General features: G+C 30.9%; 1 protein-coding gene across 1 annotated transcript; it reads left to right on the forward strand.

Moving 5' to 3' along the window:
* Positions 1-493: 493 nt before the first annotated feature.
* Positions 494-12,369, forward strand: SOS4 (pfkB-like carbohydrate kinase family protein). The gene is made up of 14 exons (XM_012237756.4): positions 494-752; positions 858-914; positions 1,010-1,112; positions 3,237-3,330; positions 3,484-3,588; positions 4,522-4,605; positions 5,674-5,747; positions 6,063-6,127; positions 8,061-8,124; positions 8,525-8,590; positions 9,266-9,322; positions 10,577-10,621; positions 10,716-10,769; positions 12,067-12,369. Coding segments are annotated over exons 1-14 (1,008 nt in total). The 5' UTR covers positions 494-750; the 3' UTR covers positions 12,205-12,369.
* The last annotated feature ends 11,429 nt before the right edge of the window (positions 12,370-23,798 follow it).

Genomic DNA, 23,798 nt, shown 5'->3' on the forward strand with positions numbered 1-23,798 from the left:
ACGGAAACGGGTCGTGACACTGACCTCCATTTTCAAAAGAAAAATGTGACTACCGTTATTCTGTGTAATGTAATGTTCTACCATGTATTGTTTATACTAGTCTTTTAGAGTTTGAGAAACTCCAGGCGTGAGCAAATAGATCGGTTCAAACCAAACCCAATAAAGGTTAAAAAATATAAAAATCAAATTTTGCTGACTAAAACTGAAGCAAACTGAGATTGCATATGAATCAAATCGATTCGAACTGAACCAATCGATTTGATATGTTTTGATCGGCTTTATCAAATTGGATCGATTTTAAACTCAATTGATTAGTTTCTGTAAAATCGAGTCAAACGACCAATAACTTTGATTCAAATTGACCAACCTGACAAAGCCAAAATCCCTTTGAACAAGCTGAAAATGTATCGATTTGGTCAGATTTTTTATATCTCCAAAAACGACTACAAATGCTAAAACACTGACGGCTGATAAAAACTGGTGATTTTGCCTAGCAGCTCAAAAATTTCACTTCAGCTTCAGTGTTCACTGTTTATTGCCTTTTTTGTTCTCATTCGATGAGGGATTAAAAGGAAAGCAAAAATCAATTTCACTTTCACATCGCAAATATTCATTTTGATTTCCCAAACCACAAAGATTGCGTGGCTCCACTTATGCATCAAATTCTCGATATTCTCCTCCCCTTTTCTCAAATATTACAGCCTCTAGTCGCTTAATCCCAACGATCTTCAGTTCTATAATCGTAATTTCATGTAAGGTCAATGACGCTGTAAATTTCATGTATAAATAGCTGCCACTCGATTAATGGACTCATCTTTGGTTTTTCCTCTTTTGGTTCTTGTTTGTTGTATGTGAAGGTCTTTGTTTATTGGCCGTCCTGTGTTCCGTGTTGCCTTCGAAACTCACATTTCCAGGTAAAACTATTTATGGAGCAGTTCTTTTTTGCTCTTTTGATTTTTTTTTTTTATAGATTTGAAGTTTTTTGTTTGATTATTCTTGGAATTTGAAGGTCGATAAGCTCGAGAAAATCAGAAATGGCGCCTCCGATCTTGTCGCTTGCTCTTCCTTCGGAGACTGGTCGGGTTCTCAGTATTCAATCGCATACAGTTCAGGTATTTGATCTTTATCAAATTCTAGCTTTGGTTTTCCGTTTTTCTTTGGTTGTAGAGAAAAATGAACTGAAAGTTGACCTTTAGAGAAAAATGAACTGAAAGTTGACCTTTTTTATGTGAAATATTAACGTTGAATTTTAGTTTAGTTAGTTTTATTTGGAAGTTTCTTTAGAATCAGATGAAATCAAATGTATTGCTTGTTGGTGTATCTTACATGTTTTCTGTGATTTATTTTAATAAATTGTGAACAATTATGAGGTAGCTGTGGATGTAATTTGGTGTCATTTATTGTGAGCGGTTAATGAAAGCGAGTAATGAGCCTTTCTTTTAATGAGTTATGATGGGAAGTTTTAATGTTAGTTGCAGTTTCACAGAAAAATGAGATAGGGACATTGAGAATGAAACAAAAGGAAAAGATAAAAGGGCTTGAAGTTAGTATTATAATTCACAATTGTCTTAATTGTAATTGTTAATTTTCTAATTTGCTACCGCTTCCATTTGATGCACTTGTTTCATATTTTCCCAGTATTGGATGATGATAAAAACTACAAAATTGGGTAAATCCTTTGGAAGAAGACATAAAGAACTATATCACAATCAATGACTAGATATGGATGTGATATCCATAATTTTGCTTATTTTCCTTTCTGCTGTGATATAATTTTTGTCTGGTTTGCCGTTGTGGCTGCATTCGCTGCACGGATGGACGCACCATTTTGCGTGCTTGCTCCTACGTGAACAAAATGGTGGGTTTTTTGAGAAATGCCGACCAAATGATTACAATATTATAAACTGAATAGAATGTATATTAAGAAAAGAAAATATCTCTGCCCCTCCTACATGGCTTGACATTGTGAGTGGTTTCAAATCATCCCTTTGGATATTTGATGTGTGTTCCAAAACAAAAAGGAAAATGTGCGTTCTGATCCGGATATGCACTCTGTGAAAGTGAATACCATTAGAGAGTGGAAAAAGGCAATCTCGGTGTGAGGGTTTTGAGCATTTCTATGTGTGTTCTCCCTCCCATAAAGGTTTTGGGTAGTATTCTTTTGCTTATTTATAATTACATGAATCTTGCTTGAATAATCAGTCCTGCTAGCATCCTATATCAGTTCAAAAGTCCATGTTGATCTAGATATGTCATGAAGTGGAGCCAATCTCGTGGACCAGGTAATATTACCTTTGAGGGTTATATATTAACAGCTGCCATCTGAACCATTTGTCTGGGCTATGCTGCTGTTTATCTAAGCAGGCGCGTGCAAATAACAGATGCTATATCATGGTAAATAGCTTTTCAAATGTGATCAAACTGACCAAGTTACGCCAATCCATATCCCAGATCTTGGTTCTGAAATGGTTAGGTCGGTTTTGGTTTCAAAACATTTTCCAACTTCAAATTTTGGTTTTTCTTTTTGGATTAGAATTATGGTCAAATGATTGTTAGCCGAATCAATACCAAGAAAATTTTTGTTTAAATTCTTAAGATGGAAAATATGTGGAGGATACAATATCCTCTTGTTTGTAGCTAGTTATTCACATACTCTCCATTGAATTCTTCTTTTATCAAAGACAAAAATAAATAAGCAAAAGAGCATAAGTGATATTTTTTTTTAAAATTTTTTTGAAACAATGAAATTTGGGTCAAGTTGCTTAAATCCTTTTTGTTGGCTGGAGATGCTGTGAAAAGTAACTGAAATTAGACTTCAAGCTTCATTTTAGAATGTCCATAACTAACCTAATCCCAATTTAAATATTGATTTCACAATATAAAACCTTGTATTTTTGAAATGCATGATTGGTTCATCTAATTCAATTTTGTTGAAAATTCTTTCTTTATGAGAAAAAAAATGCAATCCTAGAATGCGAAACAATGAGCTCCTTAGCAACTATCCATTAAAAAATTAAAAAAAAGCATTTCCTTCACTAACATTATATAGCGTGATTAAATTAATTTTTAAACAAGATTTTTAATTTTTTCATTGGAGCAGATTCGTCTCATATTTTGCATGTCATTGCTTGTCCATTGAAAGTCAGAGAATTCTGTTTGCAAAGTATGAAAGTTGTCTCAATTAGCTCCATTGATATGAATTCTAGGTTTTCAATACTATCTATTTTCTCTTTCAGGGATATGTTGGCAATAAATCAGCTGTCTTTCCCCTTCAACTTCTGGGCTATGATGTTGATCCGATCAATTCTGTACAATTCTCAAATCATACAGGCAAGCAGCTTATTCTACTTCACTCAAACAGTCTCAGAACTCTGAGGCCTGATATGCGGTGCGATGTCATCTATCAATCTGTATATGTTCAGGCATGATTTCCTGTCAAAAAGATTGGTCAGTTTATGATTGATAACACTGTAAATTGGGCAGGATATCCATCCTTTAAAGGCCAAGTTTTAAATGGTCAACAGCTATGGGATCTAATAGAAGGCCTTGAAGCAAATGAATTACTTTACTATACTCATTTGTTAACAGGTAATTACATCCAGTGCTGTATTCTTTCTTAATCTATTAGGAACTCTCTTTAGTGCTGTGCCATGTTTCATGTCTCTCCCAATGGGCGGTTGAAACAAAATTTAGAAATATAAAAAAAGAATATATTACATTACAAATGAAAAGAATTGGAGTTCTTTTTTTTTTTTTTTTTTTTAATTTTCTTTAAATGATATTATTGAAAGTCTGCTTTCTGTTCCACCATGCTCTAATGCTGTATTTTTTTTTCCTCTTTCCTCTCTCTCCATCAGCCTTCCAAAGCTCAAACTCAATAGACCTCTTTCCGTAGTTTGTCTTCCATTTGACTTGCTTCTCTTATGTCTTTTCTCTCAAGCATCTTTTCTGTTTGCCTACATGATATAGTAGGGAGGTAGCCTATAAATGTTTTTATCATTGGCAAATCTAAAGTAAATTTTTGAGTTTTGATCTAAGAAAGAATGATAGTTTAAGGTTAGGAAATTGAATTAGAGCTTGCTACAGTGAGGATAAAAAAAACTTAGAGGCTGTTTGGTGCCTGTGAATAATGCTCGTAGTTCTGTAGCAGTAGCAGCAGAAGCAGCATAGCGAGTGAAATAGAGAAGAAAAGGGGAAAGAGAAGACTTGGCTTATCTAGAAAAAGTTGTTATTTATAAAAGTAGAATGAGATTCCTTTGACATATAACTATTATTATCAAGTCCACTAAAAGAAAGATTTTCTCAATTTTTTAGTTATTCACTTTTGGTGAATTAGCAATTACTTCAAGTTGATCTCAGTGAGGATTTGGGGTGGGTTGTCTCAGAAATTTTGATGAATATTTTGCATTTGCTTTCCAGCAATATGGCTTTCCTTGGCAGTTGATGTTTTCCTGTACTGTGCTTTTGGAAAATTTCTTGTTCCATTCAATATGACTTAGTTCTTATCATTGTATTTTCCAGGTTATATTGGTTCAGTTTCATTTTTGCACACTATATTGGAAGTTGTCCATAAGCTTCGCACCATAAATCCGAAATTGACATATGGTAAGTCAACTATTGAAGTTTTTGAGATTAATTTCACCGGAATGGCCTGAATTATATGGGTGATCACTTAATAGATACCAACGTGGCATTCTGGCCAACGGAAAATTGAATTGCGTCAAAATGCATTTACTGTTATAAAAATATAAGATTATGTATGTTTAAATTACAAATTGAAGTTGGTACCCATTAAGTGATTACCATATAGTTGAGGTCCTTCGAGTGAAATTAACCCAAGTTTTTGCTTCTATCTTGCTCCTAGGGGAAAAATGAGTTTGGATTAGTTCTTTTTCATTTCCATGTCTGAATGCACTTATGACTGTACTAATTTTTTTCTTATTTCTTTTATTGCATCAATTGATGGACAGCTAGCCCCTTTTATTGTCAATGATTTTCTTTTCTCCCTCATGTGATGCCAGATTATGAGTGCACATAAATGGAAGTGAAAATTGAAACTGATAAAATAAACATAACTAGTTACGGTGTTGCCATTTATGAGAAATTCATGTCGTTACTATTGCTACTTTTTTGTTAAGACTTGACATTTGACGGTGTCTTGAGGACTTGAAGAATAGTTAAAGGATCAAAAGATGATGGGCTGGATAAAATTGATTATTTAGTTTTTTGTATAATATTATGAAACAAGCAAGGTGGGTGCTCTTAATTTTTTTATTTATTTTTCAAATTTCTTGATGTTTATGGTAAAATTCAGTGAACCAGTTGAAAGCAACTTTGTTTCTACATACATATGGAAGAATGCTTTATTTAAACTGATGGATCTTTATTAAAGTCACACTTTAGATTTCAACTGTTAGAGTTGTGCCTGATGAGCATTCTTCTATTATTAAGTTTCCAGGAGATCAGTTCTCCAGTCTCCTTTGAGGAGTCAAAGCTAATATCTGTAGTGCTATTAGTGCCATAAGCATGAGATAACATTGTTATTTATATATAATATACCTGTGAAGTGTCTTTGAACAAAGATTGCTACATACAGATGTGCCTCTTTCTCTTGTCTATCCAAAGCAAAGTCAAAAGATGTCTATTTATGCACATTTGGCTTCTCTTGTCTAGTTTGTGATCCAGTAATGGGTGATGAAGGAAAGCTCTATGTTCCACCAGAGCTTGTAGCAGTATATCGTGAGAAGGTGAGTCATCCAATTGTTAGATTTTGGATATCTATGTTTATCTTATGTAGATTTTAATTCAATCTTTTAGCTCTTTGGGAAATGTAATCTGACTCTTAATGAGGCTTAACTTCGGCACTGAAAATATGAAAGCTGCATATTTGGTATTTGGATTGGATTGATTGTTTGGATGAAACACCTTGATCATATAATTGTGATTGTTTTGATCTACATAACAGTTTGATTTATTTAATTACTTCTTGATTGAAAAAATAACCATTTAAATTAGACTTTATTTCATGGTAAGACATTCTGTTGACACTCCATATTTTTCAGGTTGTTCCAGTGGCTTCAATGTTAACCCCTAACCAGTTTGAAGCAGAACAGTTGACTGGGTCCAGGTATTTGCTGATATGATGCAAATGAAGTGCTAAAGCTTATGTTGTATATTATCTTTATTTTTTCTTATTTCTATTTATCCTTTTCTTTTACCTGTAGCTTCACTAACAATTAGCTACCACAATCGGGGCGCAAAACCTGAATGTTTTTCTTTTCCTTTCATTTTATGATAATGCATTGAACCAATTTGTGAAACTGAGAACAATGACCATAAAATTAAATGGGTTAATAACCAATAAAAAGGTTTTGAATATCGTAATGTATCAGCCGGTTCATAATGGTTTTGAAGGGTAACATATGATATTTTCCTTGTCAATACCCAGAATTTGACAACAATATTGAATTGTCTGTTGCCGCTACATTTATACCGGTACTGACGATTCAAGGCTAACCCAACGTAATGGAAATTCAACTCTTTTCATTCTATATCTTCCCAAATTATTGCTTTTTCCTCCCAAAACTTCAAACTTTCAGACTCTTGAACTACCCAGCTGATAGAGAGTGTAGTTTGATCTTTACTTCACAAAAAAATTTGATGGAATCATACAGAAAATTCAGATTTGGGTTTGGAAATCCACAAGGAACACTTGAATTGAGATATGGAAAAGAGAAGAAAAGAAAAATTTGGAGAAGAGAAGCTGGCTGTGGCGGTTGGTCTTGGTCTGGAACAATGGAGTTTACTTAGCTTTTGCCATTTTGAGTAATGATATGAATGGGTAAATAGGAGACTTTTGGGTTTTATAGTCTTGAACGCCTTTGCCTCATGTTAGTATATTCAAATGGTGTACTTTTATTCTTTGGTTTGTGTTTTTCTTTCTTCTTCTCTCTCCTTCCCTCTCTCTCTCTTTTTTTTTCATAGCAGCATGCAAGTTAAAGTTTTTTGGCTTTTTACAGAATCTGAAATTCTAAATTAAATAACTTTTATTTTTTTTTTTTTTGAGCTTAATAATATAAGATTTTGATTATGAAAATTGTAAAAAAAAAAAAAATTAGAACAAAAACAAGATTTCAAGTTAAAACTTAAAGTCAATTACAAGATTTTAATAGATAATTACTTTGTATTTCACTTGTACCATTGTGAAGTTTTCTAAAAAATTGCTATAGTGCTGGTCGTGACTGTTGCACATTGGCTGCTGCATCCTAACGCAATTATAACGTGATTTTGATACCAGCTGCGACTGCGATTGTAAACCATGCCAATAAATATTAAAATTAGGAAATTTAAGTCACAAATCAATGCTCAAGTCATTTTAGCTGGTTAATCCTTACATTTTCCTCCCTTCTCAAGGAATAGAAAAAAGAGGGGGGGGGGGGGGGGGGATGCAGGAGGTTTTGATCCTTATTTCCTAGACTATAAAACTGTTATTAGACTGCTAGGCTGCTGAACCAATGAAATTTTGACAATTTATTAAAACTGAATCAGAAGTTATTAATGTAGTTAACTTCAGTAACTTGAGGGGCTTGCATCAATTATTTCCCATTCAAATCACCTCGGAAGTCAGAACGTAATGCGACAACCATTTTTCCTGCAATCTTGAATAAAAGAATGAAAAATGATGCTGCTGTTTGTAGTGCACATAATTTGAGACATTAAATTTGATAAATCCAGAGGAAATTACTACATATTAAAGATTCTAAAGATCAATCTCTCAGTTACTGATACTATATGCAAGGCTTAATCAAGATGTGTTATAAAAACTGATCTCTTATCTCCATCTACCTGTGTTATAAAAACTGGGTGTTTGGATGATAAAAATTGCATTTTCTTCATTCTACCCGAGCTTTGTTTTATATTGCCATGAAACTTTTATCCATGACAATTTCAAATCCAGGTCTCACAGTGAGTACAAAAAATTGAGTTCGCTGTAGTTCACTCTTTACCTTTGTTCTTTTATTGCATTCGCTCTTTACCTTTTAACAAGATTCTTGTTGTAGGATTGTGACTGAAAGAGATGGCCGCGAAGCTTGTAATATTCTTCATGCTGCTGGGCCTTCAAAGGTATTAGTGATATATTTTTATCTTCAGCCTTCTTTTCAAACATAGCACTTACTTTGTTGTTTCTATCTTACCTGTGATTTCTATTGTGATATTACTGATTAGTTCACGAATATTGCATTCATAACTTTTCTTTTTTGATATTTTACCTATTTTTGACATGATATGCTCGATGCTTAATTACCGAATATTTTCCTCATAACAGATCATTTGTTTTATGACAATATGGCATCTCAGTATGCTTTTCTGTTCTTTCCATTGTGGGCAACAAGAATTTTTTTTTTTCTTTTTTCGCTTAACAAAATAGGCATACTTCGTAGCTACTCATATTACTTCTATATGAGTAGCTTATGAACTCATTTCTGATCTCATGGTAAAATTTACTATTTCGTATGAGTCTCAGGTTGTAATCACAAGCATCAGTATGGATGACAATCTTCTTCTCATTGGCAGTCATCAAAAGGAAAAGGTGGGCTAATGGTATTTCCTCTATGTTGTCAGTTTTGTTGCTTCAGAGCCTAAGCTGATGGCACCATCACTATATCAGATGCCAACTCATGCTGTTTTGGCCAAGTCATTTTATGCAAGATAAAGTTTAATTTGTTCCTGAAATTTGTTCAACATTCTAATAAGAGAATTGAAAGGAGATGCCTGCTTAGGAGTATGCAGAACTTTTGTTGTTAATTGAATAGCATATCATGTTTGTTTAATGGCCATTGACTATATTCACGCCAAAAATTGACTGCTCAACTGTTGCTGATATGTTGATCAGCTAATGGCCTTTTTTGGCCTTTTCTACTTTTTAATCTATTATTTATTTTGTGGAATAGGATCTAACCACAGTTCTTTACACATTTTTTCCACTGTTGATCTCAATGAGATTTAATGGTTTTTATAAAAGAATAATTTCTAGACTATTTGTATTATTTCATTTCCTTATTTACACCACCATTAATTATAGCATCTCTAATTAATTAATTGTAGCATTCTTATTTACTAAAAACATGCCAATATTTATTTTATACCATGCATGTATATTTTGGAGATTTACTATTACTGTTCATTCTTCTGAATAGTGTAGCAGTTCAAAAATCTGATAAGTTTTCTGTATACGATCATATTGTTTATATCCATTTTATGATAGGGCCAATCTCCTGAGCAATTCAAGATTGTGATACCCAAAATTCCGGCATATTTTACGGTATGCAGATTCTCCCTTTAACTGTTAATAAACGGAATTCATTGTGCTGTTTGATGTGGTCAGAAAACAAAAATATAACTTGTCGTCATAATTGGTTATGTTTCTCTTTTCTTCCCTCACTAGCAAATCACAGTGCTGTGCACATAGCTATTAATAACTTTTATGTCATAAATAATTAATTATATGAAATTTAAATGCTTACGTTTTAAGTTTTAGTTGTATGTTTGGGAAAATTATCATTTTCATACATTTTGTTAAATATTTAATGCTTATTTTTGTTACTTTTTTTTTAATTGGCATATAATATGCATTAAATTTTTTATGATGCATTAATACTCTCAGAGACGTCTTAAAATATTAGAAATAGAGAAAGAAAATCATGCTAATGATTGCCATAGTAAGAGAATGCAGAAATACAATAAATAGGCATTAAGTTTTACAATAATTCGTGGTTGATTGAATACATTTGAATACATAAACATTTGTTGAAATCTTTGTAATTAAAGTCAATATTGTCTTTCCTAGTTTAGGTTTATTGTCTTTCCTAATTTAGGTTTATTCCTATTTAGATTTCTTCATATATTGGAACAATCTTGTGTATATACATAGTGGTGTAAAGATTGAAAATATAGCACACAATAAAAGAAATACGAAATATTCTTTCAACAACATTGTTGTTCATAAAGATAATATGTCTCTTCCTATGCAAGGTTTATCAACATACTTTAAGGCTCTAAGAGATATATCGATTTTCATAATATTTATGACAATGACATTACTCTATGCAAACTTAACTTAAAATATAAATATATGCTTAAAATAGAAAAAAAGTTGTGAAAAGGAACAGAAAAAGGAAAACAGTTTTTGTGAAGAGACATTTAACATACTGTTTCTTTTGTGAAATACTCTTTGCATATTGTGTTGCACCATAAGCCATTTGTCTTGACTTTTGATTTTCCGTTGAATTTAGCTGTTCTGGCTATTTGCCTATTTCCTTGTAACAGGAATAACTATTAATAATATGCTTCCTTTTTGAAAACAAAAAAGGAAAAGACATTACCTATGTTGATGTTCTAATGAATCATCAATTATGATTAGTAAAAACAGTTATATGATTTTTGCATCATAATTAAGATTAGTAAAATCGACTATGATATTCTAATAGTTCTTAAATTTGTTGAATTTAATTCTTATTTTGATACCATTTTCCTCATGTAAAGTGCTCATTGATGGATGTTCATGACATGCTTGTAGGGAACTGGAGATCTGATGACTGCACTTCTGCTTGGATGGAGTAATGTATTGTATCGTTTTATCTTAAACTAAGATCTTAGTTGGAGACATTCTTGTTCCTAATGTTTTCTGACTTATATTTTCTTTTTGTGCCATTCAGAAATATCCTGACAACCTTGGCAGGGCAGCAGAGCTTGCAGTCTCAAGTTTGCAGGTACTGGTTTTCCTGAGATTTCTCCCATGTTTTTACAAGAATATAAGATATAGAATGACTAAAAGCCTTCTGGTGTCTACTGGATATTGCAAAATCAATTTAATAAATTAATATTGATCTTATGCGGAAACCAATAGGGCTGGCGCTGATTTTAGAATAGGAAAATTACTAGAAACATTATAGGGTTTAAGCTTAATTCACACTTGAGACCGTATTCTTTACTTTATTCCTCTGTGAGATTCAGTTACTTGAGACCCTACCATTTCAAAAACATAAATTTTATTCCCTGTCTGTTATATACACATGTGAAATGAAACTGACATCCACTATAGAAGTGAACTCTAATTTAGAGAAAGCCCTAAAAAAGATTCTCTCTTCCCTTTTTGACTTCAATCACAAGATTGGAGACCCATTATAGTATTTTTATCTATGTCCTGTTTCTCCTCTACGACTCCCATGGCTAGCAATGAACCGGGATAATGTTTTACTGTAAGTTAATTCTAGTTTTATTTTTTGAACTTTTCTAGTTTCTAAGTAATAGTGAATTTGGTGATTGTAATTTGAATTTTTCAACCTTAATTTTGATTAAGACAAATTATAGGTTAATGTGAAATTTTAAGAAGGGGATGATAAAAAAAGAAAAAAAAAAAAGAACTTCCTGGAGGCTGTTCAAGGCTCTTTTCAGTTAACATCAATGGAACTCTACTGCAAAAATAATGGAAATATTTAAAGTACCATGTCATAGACTAATATGCATATTATACATACGAGTTTAATGAAATTATATTTATGAGATTTGGAGTCTGTTGGAGAAATAATTTTCTTCCAGTGAAAGAGACCATGAAATTGTTTTGATCTTATATATATGTGTTCTTTTTTCCTTTTTTTTTTAACCTTTTACAATTTATAGTTATGTAGAAGATACATGACAAAAGTCAAAATATGTTAGTTGCTAGTGATAAGTGATTGGTTGATTGCCAAAGGCAAACAGAATGGGTCAGACTTTGTTGTTCTGAGAGAGGCGCTTAGTGGCAGTTTATTGGACTAATGGATGTATGGCAATGTGCTTCTTTTAATAGGAATCTTCCCTTTCCATGTGCTTTGAATTCCTCATAAAATGAATTAATTTTCCATTTGACTAGAAAAATATTGACCAGTTCCTGTGAACATCAAATACTGAGAAATGCAGAAAATATTTTCCCATAAAACTGATGCAGCCCAACTCACCATTTAGATGATGTGAATCTGTGATATTTTGCAGTTTGATTACTTGCTGAATGTCTACAAATATTTGCAGGCACTTCTACAAAGGACAGTGAATGACTATGAACGTGTAGGATATGATCCCAAGTCAAGCAGTTTGGAGATCAGATTAATCCAAAGCCAAGATGACATTCGCCAACCACAAATCAGATACAAAGCTGAGAAATATTAATGGACGGGTGAATATTACTCTCTCCGGCCCATTTTGTTTGCTTGTTTTTTCTTTTTTGGATGTTTTAAAATGTTTGCAAGGTTTCTAAATTTATACATGTGAACAATTGCTTTTTCCTATAATAACCTTTAAGATTCTTTATTAAATGAAAGATTTTTATTAACATTTTAATGAGTTAAAGGGTAAAAAAGGGCAAAATAACTTTTGTTAACTAAATGGGATGGAGGGAGTATTTATTTATTTGACTATTGGATATCTGTGGATTATCTCTCTTCTATTCAGGCTAAAATGGCACATTGGTTATGCAATTGAGACCTAAACCTTATTTGGTTAATTATTGAAAACAGTTTTGAGTCTCTTTACAGATATTTCTTGTATCGTTGATCAGTTGATAGGTGGTAATTCTTCAAGGACATTTAATTGAAATCAGTGGGTGTATTTTCAAACTTATTGAACTTAGATGTAAGGCCTGTTTAGCAAATTAGCTATTTTGGTAGTCGTTAACTATTTTAGTAACGCTTAACTATTTTACAGGGTTAGGCCGTGTTCGGCAACAACTTTTTAATTAGTTTTTTAACGTTTTAAAATGTTAATTGCTATTTTTTATAGTGTTTGGTAAAATTAGCGTTTGAACTAACTTGTGAAGGTAGCCTAATCTCTATAACGTTTAACTTTTAGAATTATACATACTGCGCAGTTCTAATAGTCTATTAGTTTAGTTCTAATAGTCTATTAGTTTAGTTTCCGATTTGTAGTGCAGCCGTAGGATGTGAGGGTCCATCTTAACAACCTTCATCCTTTTTAAATATTTTCAATGTACCAAATAGTAATGCTTTTCAAAACCTGGTGTTGACTATGCAGAGAAACTATAAAATTTACAATGGATTGAATAAGATATGTATATATATATATATATATATATTTTTTTTTTTTTTTTTTGTAAGAGATTTTTATTTTATGATTCAGTGCAAGGTAATTTAAAATTTTCTTTCACATGTATGGTTCCTGATCAGATTAAAGACCCTACGCTGTAGGTACGAGAGTTATGTTTACGAGTTCTTACACATTGAAATTTATACGTCGTTTCATTTCATTGTATGAATATCTAATTGATTTTGTAACGGATTTATTTTTATGAATTGTCTTGCATCCATAGTAATTTAAATATCATTATATGTATTGAAGGCCTGAAGGCTTATTTAATATATATTTATAACCATCGATTTTGTTAATTGGTAAATTTTCAGCAAGAAGATGGTCCGATTTACATAGGAAGTATAGAAAGTACGTTAAGATGTTCTTCCATTTTATGTGGAGCTCTTTCTTTTTAGTATTATTTATTTTTTTTTGTTTTTGTTGTTTTTATAAAATTTTCTATTTTTCCAATGTTAATTTTAGTTATGTAATAAAATTTGTAATTATTTGGATTTTATTTTTAGTTATTACGCAATAATGTTAATAATACTTTAATCTTAATATTTTTTTAATTTAAGATGGAATTTTAATTAAAAAAAAGTATTTTCTATCTTTTTTTGAGTATAATATCTTATTGTTTAATAAGTAATAAAATAAAAATAAGATCTTAATCTATTTTGAATAATAAATTATATTCACATCTGGAGAATAAAAATAAAATAAATTATATATTCAGTGGATTTAGCAATATAATATTTGAAGCGTGCAATTAAATAATGAAGAAATTATTTATTTTTATTATGAAAAATAATTTAGAATAATACCAATCCAAAAAATTACAAAAGCTAGGATTTTCAATTCGATTTTTTTTTTTTTTATTTTTTTTTTATATTGATGGGGAAGCGTATGTGATCAACTTAATTAATTAAGGTTTTTCTGCTTTATTGAGGGATATGTGCGCTTGACCGCCTGTTTGTATTGAAATTCAAATGTTCTTGCGTGTCTTTGAATATTCAGTTTTGGCATATATATATGGCTTGCTATTTATACAGGGGTTACATTTTTCTCTTAGTTATTTTGTTGTTTATGACTTCCATTGATTCGATTTCTGATTTATGTGGAATATTTCTGAATGGAACTTATCGGGTTAAGGTTTTATGTCTTGGTTCTGAAAGAAAATATATCGTGTTTAGATATTCAGTTGTGCTCTATTTGGCTGTTGGTCTTATGCAAAAAGATTCAAGGTTTTGATTTTCATATTTTAAATTCGTTTTTATTTCTCATTTCAGTTCTGATAGCTTATGCCTTCTTAAAGTTCGAAAACAATGAAGAACCAATGATGTAAATATGTTTCTTCTGGATGTTCTGGACGTTATACTAGCAATTAATTGCCTAAGCATTTTCAATATCAATCACAGAAATAAATATTTCATAAACTCTGCAAAAGCCTTTGTGCTTCATGTGCTATTGAGATGGTTGGTATAGGGAATTCTTATTATTGTCTCTTTGAAGACCGGTTCAAAGTTATCCATGGTAATCTTTGACTTGGTTCTGCGTTTGTGCCTTATGAGCCATCTGATACGGATGGTTAGATAATTCTGGCTCAGTGAGGAAGGTGATTGGTGAATTGGTGATAGACATGAGCATTTTATAAAATTTCCTTGGGTCCTAATAAAGGATCAGAGAACATGGAGATTATTGGTGTCTATTTTACAAGCCGACACTTTTTGAAATTGGTAACTATTCAACCAATTTATGAGTTGATTACGTGATAGTGTTCATAGTATTAAAATTATTTTAGGATGTGATCATAAAAATAAAAAATTAATGTTGAAATTTAATCCCAAAAAAAATCCATTTAATTGGCTAAAAAAAAATTTAGCCATTATTATGCCAAATTAAATTATTTTATCATACTTGATTTTGATTATTTTATTATATATTTATTTGGGGCCGTGCATGTAACTGTATTAGTTAATAAAAGCCGAGTATATATCAGGTATCACAAAAAAAAAGAAAAAGGATAAATAAATTTGATTACCACATATTCTTATTTACTTTTAAAATTTCTATATTTAAGAATGATAGCTAAAATAGAATTTATAATATTTATAAAATCTCTTTCTTGGTCTTAGCTATCTTACTTCTTGTGATCCTTGTTTGCTACTAAATTTTCCTCAAATGCATATAAGTTAACTATATTTATTTATTTTCTCCTTTTCAGTTAAGACAAAGCAATTTTATTAATTAGTTCATTGCCTTGAACTTTTATTCTCTATATCATGATAAAAGCATAGGTAGCATAACTAAATAGAGATCAATAAGTTTGAATTTAAGCGGTCCTCAATAAATTCGGACTTATGCAGTCCTTCAATTATAAAGTTTCGGGCTTAAGCCATACATAAACAGTCCATCAATTCGGACATTACAAATTTTTTGGTTCAGACTTAAGCAGTCCATCAATTCGGACATAACTAATTCTCCAGTTCGGAATTAAGCGATCAATAAACAGTCTATCAATTCGGACATAAACAATTCTCTGATTCGGACTTAAGCGGTCCATAAACAGTCCAGTAATTCAAATATAACAAATTCTCCGGTTCGGATTTTAGCAGTCCATAAACAATCCATCAATTCGGACATAACCAGTCCTCCAGTCCGGACATAAATCGTCCATCAGTTCAGACATAAATCATCCATCATTTCGGGTTTAACCAGTTCTCCAATTTGAACATAAATCGTCCATCAATTCGAACTTAAGCAGTCCTCCAATTTGGACATAAATCGTCCATCAGTTTGGACATAAATTGTCCATCATTTTGAATTTAAGCAGTCCTCCAATTTGCACATAAATCATCCATTATTTCAGACTTATGCAGTCTTCCAATTTGGACATAATCATCCATTAGTTTGGACTTAAGCAGTCCACCAATCCAAGCTTAAACAACTCATATTTTAGTGGTCTATCAATTCAAATTTAAATATTTATTGGACATAAATGACCAATACTTTTTTAGAAAACTACTGTTAACATATAATAATAAAATATATTAAAATAATAAAATTAGACTTTTAAATAACGTTTAACTAACAGATAATATATGATTTATAATCCTTATCTTAATACGATAATCTATAATCTCATATATATACTCCAGATTTACTCTAAGTAAGGGTCAATTTTTCACGACTTAATATACCTCAAATTCTGAAAACTTAACAAAATCAATATCCTAAATTGATTTTAATTCAATCTGTTTTTCAATCGGAGTATGATTAATAGTAACTCAATTGGATAATATTTGAATATTCAACTTTGTGTATACAAGCATGAAATAATACATATACAGCAGCACACATAGAGTGTAAGCAAGTTTTAGATCTTACCTTAATATATATGAGATAGGGATATCATGTGATTGACAGAAAGACAAAGAGAAGCCAATTGGATATCAAAGTACATACCAAAATGAGAGACAGGGTTGAGAATTGGTGGGTGAATAGTTGGTTGATGTTTGATCTTCGGTGGTTAATGTGCTTTGTCTCTTCCATTTGCTCCTTTCTTCTCTTTTCTTTTTTTTTTTTTCCTCTAAAAAGCTGCAAGGGACTTTACCACCATTACCGCAGGCCGTGTTTGGGGGTCGTTTCTATGTTTTGCTCTTCTTATGTGGACCCCCTTGTCTAGACTGGGACCCATTTCTTCCCCCAACCATTTGCTAGTATAGTGATCAAACCCGCCCCGTTGGGAATGGTCGGACCCATAAACTGCTGTCCAGGCACTAGACCAAGCTGGATTTGCAATTCACATCTTATATAATCAATTCTATTTCAATTTTAATAAAAAAATCCAATTTTTTCCTGTTTCATTTTCATTTATTAAAGCCCTAAAATAAGTTTAAATCTATTAAAAATAGTTGAAACCGAATCAACTTCATTCCATTTCATTTTATAAGCACAATTCAGTTTCAATCCAGCTTACACTTGAATAATTTTGACCTATTTAATTTTTACTGATTTGATTTTTCTAAAAAAAATTCTATTGATTTGATTAAATTTGAATCAAACCCACTAAATGCTTAATCTAATATAAGTCATTAATCCATTGAAATTCATATATTTCATTAAAAATTATATTTTAAAATTAAAGTTTTATATATTACTATTACTCTCTCCATTCTCGAATACTTGTTTCATTTAGCTTTTTACATCTCTTAAGAAAAGCATTTAATTTTTTTAAAATTACAATAAATTTTTGAGTGAATTAACAATATTATCTTTAATTTATCTAAATTATAATAAATTATTAAAAAAATAAAATAATAACTATTGATCATATACAAAGGGTAAAAATAAAAATTATGAAATCCACAAATATAATAAATATTTAGAAACATAATACTCTCTCAAATTTCATAAGTATTTGAAAACTTGGGAATATGTTTTTAAAATTTGATATTATAAAAATAAAATTATAACTAATTAAATATCGGAAGTTTGATTATTTAAAAATTTTAAAAATAATTTATTGAATTTATCTATGTGTTTATTTTAAAATAAAAATTTTTAATTGTTTTGTAAAAATATTACTATTAATTGTATAATTGATTCAAGGAACCAGTAACCTGGTCAATCCAGTGCGCTAACCTGGGCGGATTTAATACTATTTCCATTTTGTATATATGCTCTCCTGCAGTGCAGGAAATTTGGTGAAGGGGAATGGGCCCCATTTTCAGACCTTTCGCTTACAGCTGGATTTGGGACCCACCTTGACCAAATCTTGTACTACAATAGCATCCCAGCCACAAATATTTGTGGGCTCCATTTTAGCCACAATGAGGCTGAGGAGGTGACACCGAGACAGTGATGGTTAAAAAGAGGAAAGGGACGTAAATGAATAAATGGAGCATGTATTGTGGGTCTAATTTGAAATAGAAAAAATTTTTTTATTTCGAAAGGCGAATTCGAAAAACATTGTTAGGTATAGAAGAGGAAAACCAATATAATTATCAATTTGTATATTCGATAAAAGGAGAAAAATATCAATGACAAGAAAGAAAAGCTACATAGCTGAGAGGTAGATACCTGATTATAATTGGGTTCAGATCTGTTCCGATAATAAAAGTGAATTAAGTGGTTCTTAACAGGTTTGAAATGTGTTTGGATAATATAAATTTTAAATGGATTACATGTCGAGATATAGCATAATGATAAGTATATATACAATTGGTTCAGTTGACGGAACCAGGTTCAAATCATCTCTCTCCCCAAATAGTTGACCATATACCTAATGTATTTAATCTCATCCCCATCTCAAAATTAAGTATTTCTCTTTTATTTTTTTTCTTTAAAATTCTCTAGGTTTCTTTTTTTTTGCGATTAGACTGAGAAAATTTGACCTAGATCGGGTCCATGGGCTATTCATGGACCAAACCAATGAGTATAAAATTTTTTATTGTAATAAGGGTATTTCTGACTATACATTAGAAAAAAAAAGATAAAATCGGAACATTTTTAAAAAAATTTTTACTGTCATTGGTTTGGTCCACCTTATAGTTTTTTAAAAATTTAATGTTGATGGTTTAGATATAGGAAAGCCAGGCCCAATGGATATGGGAGAAGTTTTAAGAAATTTCTCAAATGTAGTTAATTGCATGTTTTACAAAGCGATGGTATATCAGACTCTAATGAAATTGAATTATTTGCACTGTTTGAAGCTATTCAGATTTTCACTTTCTCTTCTTTGAGATATTGTCATTTGATAATTGAATCAGACTCTAAATATGCAATAGGTTGAAAGTTGCATAAGGAGAAAAGGTCATGGAAATGGTGGAAATTGTTCAACAAGTTGGATGAGATGGTGTTGTCGTGTTTCTATATTTGTTTTCCTCATATCAAGAGATCTAAAACTCATTTTGCAGATTTCTTAGCTAAGAAAATGGTGAATGCTGTAAAAAGTTTTTTTTACTTGGTTATAATGTTGTGGGTTTTATTTGTTTACTCTTACCTCAAGAGTGGAGGTATTAAGCTCATCATAGTTGTTTTCAGTTGTTTTTCGAATTTTATTTAACTAATTGAGGTTCTAGTTTAGGTCTAATGGAAAAGTCTATCGGCTTGGGTTAGATTCCTAAATTAGTTAAATTTTTTTCCGATTTTCTCTTTTCTAATAATATTAAGAAATTTATTTGCTGATAAAGAACAATATTTATAAAATCATTTCATCCTTTTTATTTCCAGTTTTCTTATGACACTAATTACTAATAATAATATTGAAAAAAATAAAATACGTTTTCTAAATAAAAATTGAAGCAATTAATTAAATATATTTTTCAACACATATTTTTCCTCTATTATTCTGCTGTATGTGTTAAGTAAATCTTTCTGAATTAAATTTTTCTATTAAACGAAAAATTAGAAAAATTAATTAATACAAGAGGAAACGTTGACTATAATTAATCTAATTACTGAATTATTAATTATACTTAATACTATCATTATTTATTTTTCAAATGAAATTCTGGACTAAATTAGGTAAGTATCACATTTAAATTAATTTAAAGGCAAAAGTAATAAAACAATGATGAGTTAAAATTTATAAAATACATGTAAAGTTAAATTTATATAGTTTTTAAATTTTTTATTTTATTGCATTTAATGCTCTCATTAACTCGAAAGTAACTTTTATTAACAAATCTTCTATTATGATAAGTATAGTGATTTTTTTTTTTTGAAAATAATTTAGTAAGACTATGGAAAATATTTATTTATTTCTAATCCGGTCCATTATGTCCTATTCTACTCATCTGAATTTTCGTCCCGTTCGATTTCAATTTTTGAGAGGAAACTACTGTATATCTATTGGGACGAAATTGAAACTCTATTTTTGATATCATTGATATTTTGAGATGAGACTGAAAATTATATAATTTTCATCTTGAACTGAGTCATGCACGCCTCTAATATACTCTCTCTCTCAAACGGAATTTGAACTTTTAATAAAAATTTTATTATGTCCATTCATTCAGTAATTAAGATATTAATTATTGTTTGTACAAATATCTAATGAAATAATAATTACAAAGTCGTGTCACGAGTTTTGTACAATGAAATGTCATTGCATGAGACACGATATATGTTTCCTCACTTGCATAACCCTGTGGTCCTCAATGCACAAGAACGATGAGCATATGCTTATTCAACCTTCTCCTAAGGTAAACGCATATATAGTATTATAATTGTTAAACTATAAATTCTATAGTTTATAATTATGCAAGTAATTAAGTTATCATATACATTTTTTTTTATTTTTTGGTAGAAAAAAAGAACTTCAAACATGCTAACGAGAGTGATAACACCAGCAGCAGTATCATGAGCAATATCCAGAGAAGGAGCTTTTAAGAGGTGAAAAGGAAATAAAGAAGTGTATTTCTTATAACCAATCTGCACAAAAACTTGCCTCTCGATATATGTGAAATCTGAAAATATAAGCCAAGCTTGAACTTGAAGAACCAAAGAACCAACAGCAGCGGAAGATCAATCTGAATAATTTGATTATAGTTCAGGATTACTTATAAGACCATGTATATCATCAATTCATGGTATCAAAGCTTCATATAGCCAAACCTACTGAGCAATAAACTCATGTGTATGAGCCATAATCAAAAGGGAAAACTAAGTCGTTTTAAAAGGAAAATAATTACCCTTTTAAGAGGAAAATATTTTTTAAATATTGATAAATTTATTATAATCTTATAAATACACATTTGAAAGACCTTTTGATGTCCAAGAGATGCTCATCACAATGTTCACTGGAGAGTGAAATTCTTATTACTCGGAAATGAATCACATATTGAATAATGACAAAATAAATAAAGAACTTAGAACAAAATGAATGGTGAACCTAGCACAAGCTAATTGATTTTACGTAAACAGATTTCATCACTTATTCACTCATAAACCCATGTGTGTATGGAACCCTGAACTTTTATGCATGCCATTGACTCTTTTCTTGTTCAGTCCGGTGTTCTTGCTAAGATATGAGGACCTAACAATGGCCAACCTGTGAATAGAAAGTTTATGCAATTGAATGAGACATTGATTTGTAGCCCCTTACTTCCATCTGATGTTGATCACCTAAGCATGTCATTCATTTTGCATAATGAAGAGGGAAAGTTGTGTCTTTATCATTTTTTCCCGGTGTATGGTAAAAATATCTTCATTTAAACCAAAATACTGTTTACTATTGATTTGTTGTATTCCCACGAAGAAGATTGTAAAATGTGGCACGGGAAAAAAATGAGAGTTACTTCATGTTCCCATGCTATTATAGCTTTAGTATCTCTAATTTGCCTTTATGGAGGTTAAATATTCTGCCTAAGTTTTCCCACTTCATATAAATTGCTTATCGTGAAATTTTAATGGGTGCTTAGTTCAAAGGGGGTTCTTATCTTGAAGAGTTGCTCTTTTACGGAAGGTGTAATCCTTCTCGGAGCCTTCCCAACAAAATATGTTTTCCAAAAATCGCATTTGTATTTTTAGTTTTATGGGAGCTGAAATCGCTTACGACCTAACCAATAACTCATCGGTTGATATACTATTTCATATGCATGGTCTTTCAACTACAGGTGGTAGTTCTGCCTCTTTCTAATAGCTTTCTCTGTTGCTTTCTTTGGACAAAGAAAACGTTGGACAATTTTGTATCATTGTATGGAATAATTGGTTCCACCGAAACTTGTAACTATCGGAGGTGTCAATAAGTATTTGTATGAAGTTGCTACTTTTGGTTTGCGTTACCTGTGTGAATGGCAGTTAGCTCAGGGTGCTCGATCTGCAAGTCCAAAGTTAGATGGATAAGAGCCTGTGTTGCCTAAGTGGAAAGTTCATATGGTTGGTTATATGAAGTGCAATATCTTTTCTGACTTATTAATTAGAAAGCCTAATAGTTCGGAATAATATTATGAGCTACAAAATAGATAACTCTTCTTTCGGCTCACAAATTGGTGAAACTCTTATAGTCGAGAGGACTCAAACTCAATATCTCTTACTTTTCATATTATATGAGAAGATCAATCAAACTATACTTGATTAGTATATGAAGTGAAACATTGTTGTCTCTATATACCAGTCTTTGGATCATGAAAGTGTTGACGCTGTGTAGGTTGGGATGGTAAACAACTTCAATCCCTGTAAGGATGAGTACACATTATAATTTCAGGAAGCGCACTTTGTTGGAAGGACAAAAAATCTTTATACTCAATAATTCGCAGGGATTACACTCCTGGTTATAAAAAAAAAAAAAAAAAAAAAAAAAAAAAAAAAAAAAACATTATCCTTAAAAATGAAATTCTAAAAGAAAAAAATAATTAAATCCATTAGAAAAAGAATACGTAGGATTTTTTTTTTCCTATTCAACTAAACAATTCATCCTGTAAGCATAAAGAAAAAACAATTAGGGTTAACATATAAAATTGTCCCTAAACTTTAGGAGCTTTATTCTTGTAGCACTCTAAAGTCTTTAAGAACTCATCATGGACTTGAAGTTATAATTTTTAGTAACAATTTTACATCTTAGGGTTAATTGGTGCAATTTTTAGTAATAATTTTATAATAATTTTAAAGACACATTGTGCTCCTGAAAGTAATCATCTATAACAAAAATCGCAATTTGAATGCCATGATGCGTGTATTTCAAAAACTTTAGAGTATCATAAGGATAAAATCTTAAAAATTTAAGGATAATTCTATGCATTAGGCTAAAAGAATTAAAATCTTAAACTTTAAGGGTAATTTTATGAATTAGGCTAAAAAATTTTTACCATGATCGTAAAACAACTCTTACAAAATATTTTACAGTAGCAAGTCAAAATTCAACCATGTAAATATTAGTCTAAATTTTTCAATAAAAATGACATTTTTTAAATAATTTTAATAATAAAATTTTAAAATATGAAATAATAAAATTTTAAATATTTGTATAGTTATATGCAATGGGGAGGGAAGGGGTGGCCACCGGCCCCTAGTTCAAAAAAATCTTTCCTAAAATAGCTCTTGAGATGGTGAAATTTTTAATTTTACTCCTTAAAATAATGTATTTTTAAATATCACTCCCTTTAATTATTTTTTTTTAAATTGCTGCTACTTGTTAAATGAATATAAATTTTAAATTTTTTTGATATTTTTAATATTATAACCAAACAATTTAAATAAATTGTTAGATAATCATTTCTTAAGAAAAACATTTGGAAGATAAATTTGATTTACTCTTTAGGTAAAGTAAAACAACGCTAACTATGCCTGTCCAAACAAGCCCTTTCTCAATGCTCAGCCCTCTCTCGCATGCAACGAGGTCCTCTTTTTGTTCCCGTACTGTTCGTGGCCCCTCCTCCACCCCCACCCAATCAAATCAAATCTTTGCCTCAGTGATCAGTAACTTCTACTTTACAGCTGGACGGCTCCGATTCTTTTCTCCTCTCTGTCTCCCACAAAAACCCCCACTCTCTTTCTTTCCCCCCAAAAATGCCATCCCATTACGTGTCATGCATTCGTCATGCCCATCTCATCATTTTCCCAACGGTCTATATCTTCCTTGAAGTTACCACTATACCCTCACCCTCATTTCCCTCATCCATCGCAGTTCCGGAGTACCCAAGGACATTTCCGCAAAGTTCTATATCATCTGTATT

The sequence above is a fragment of the Jatropha curcas genome, chromosome 6 (assembly GCF_041381405.1).
Source record: "Jatropha curcas cultivar XTBG-Jc1 chromosome 6, XTBG_Jcur_1.0, whole genome shotgun sequence".
Classification (NCBI taxonomy): Eukaryota; Viridiplantae; Streptophyta; class Magnoliopsida; order Malpighiales; family Euphorbiaceae; genus Jatropha; species Jatropha curcas.

Bases quoted from the DNA above. Each gene is read 5' to 3' on its own strand.
- SOS4 (XM_012237756.4), top strand. The intron at 4,606-5,673 runs GTAAGTCAACTA...TCTCTTGTCTAG, and splicing joins AAATCCGAAATTGACATATG to TTTGTGATCCAGTAATGGGT. The intron at 10,622-10,715 runs GTATTGTATCGT...TGTGCCATTCAG, and splicing joins TTCTGCTTGGATGGAGTAAT to AAATATCCTGACAACCTTGG.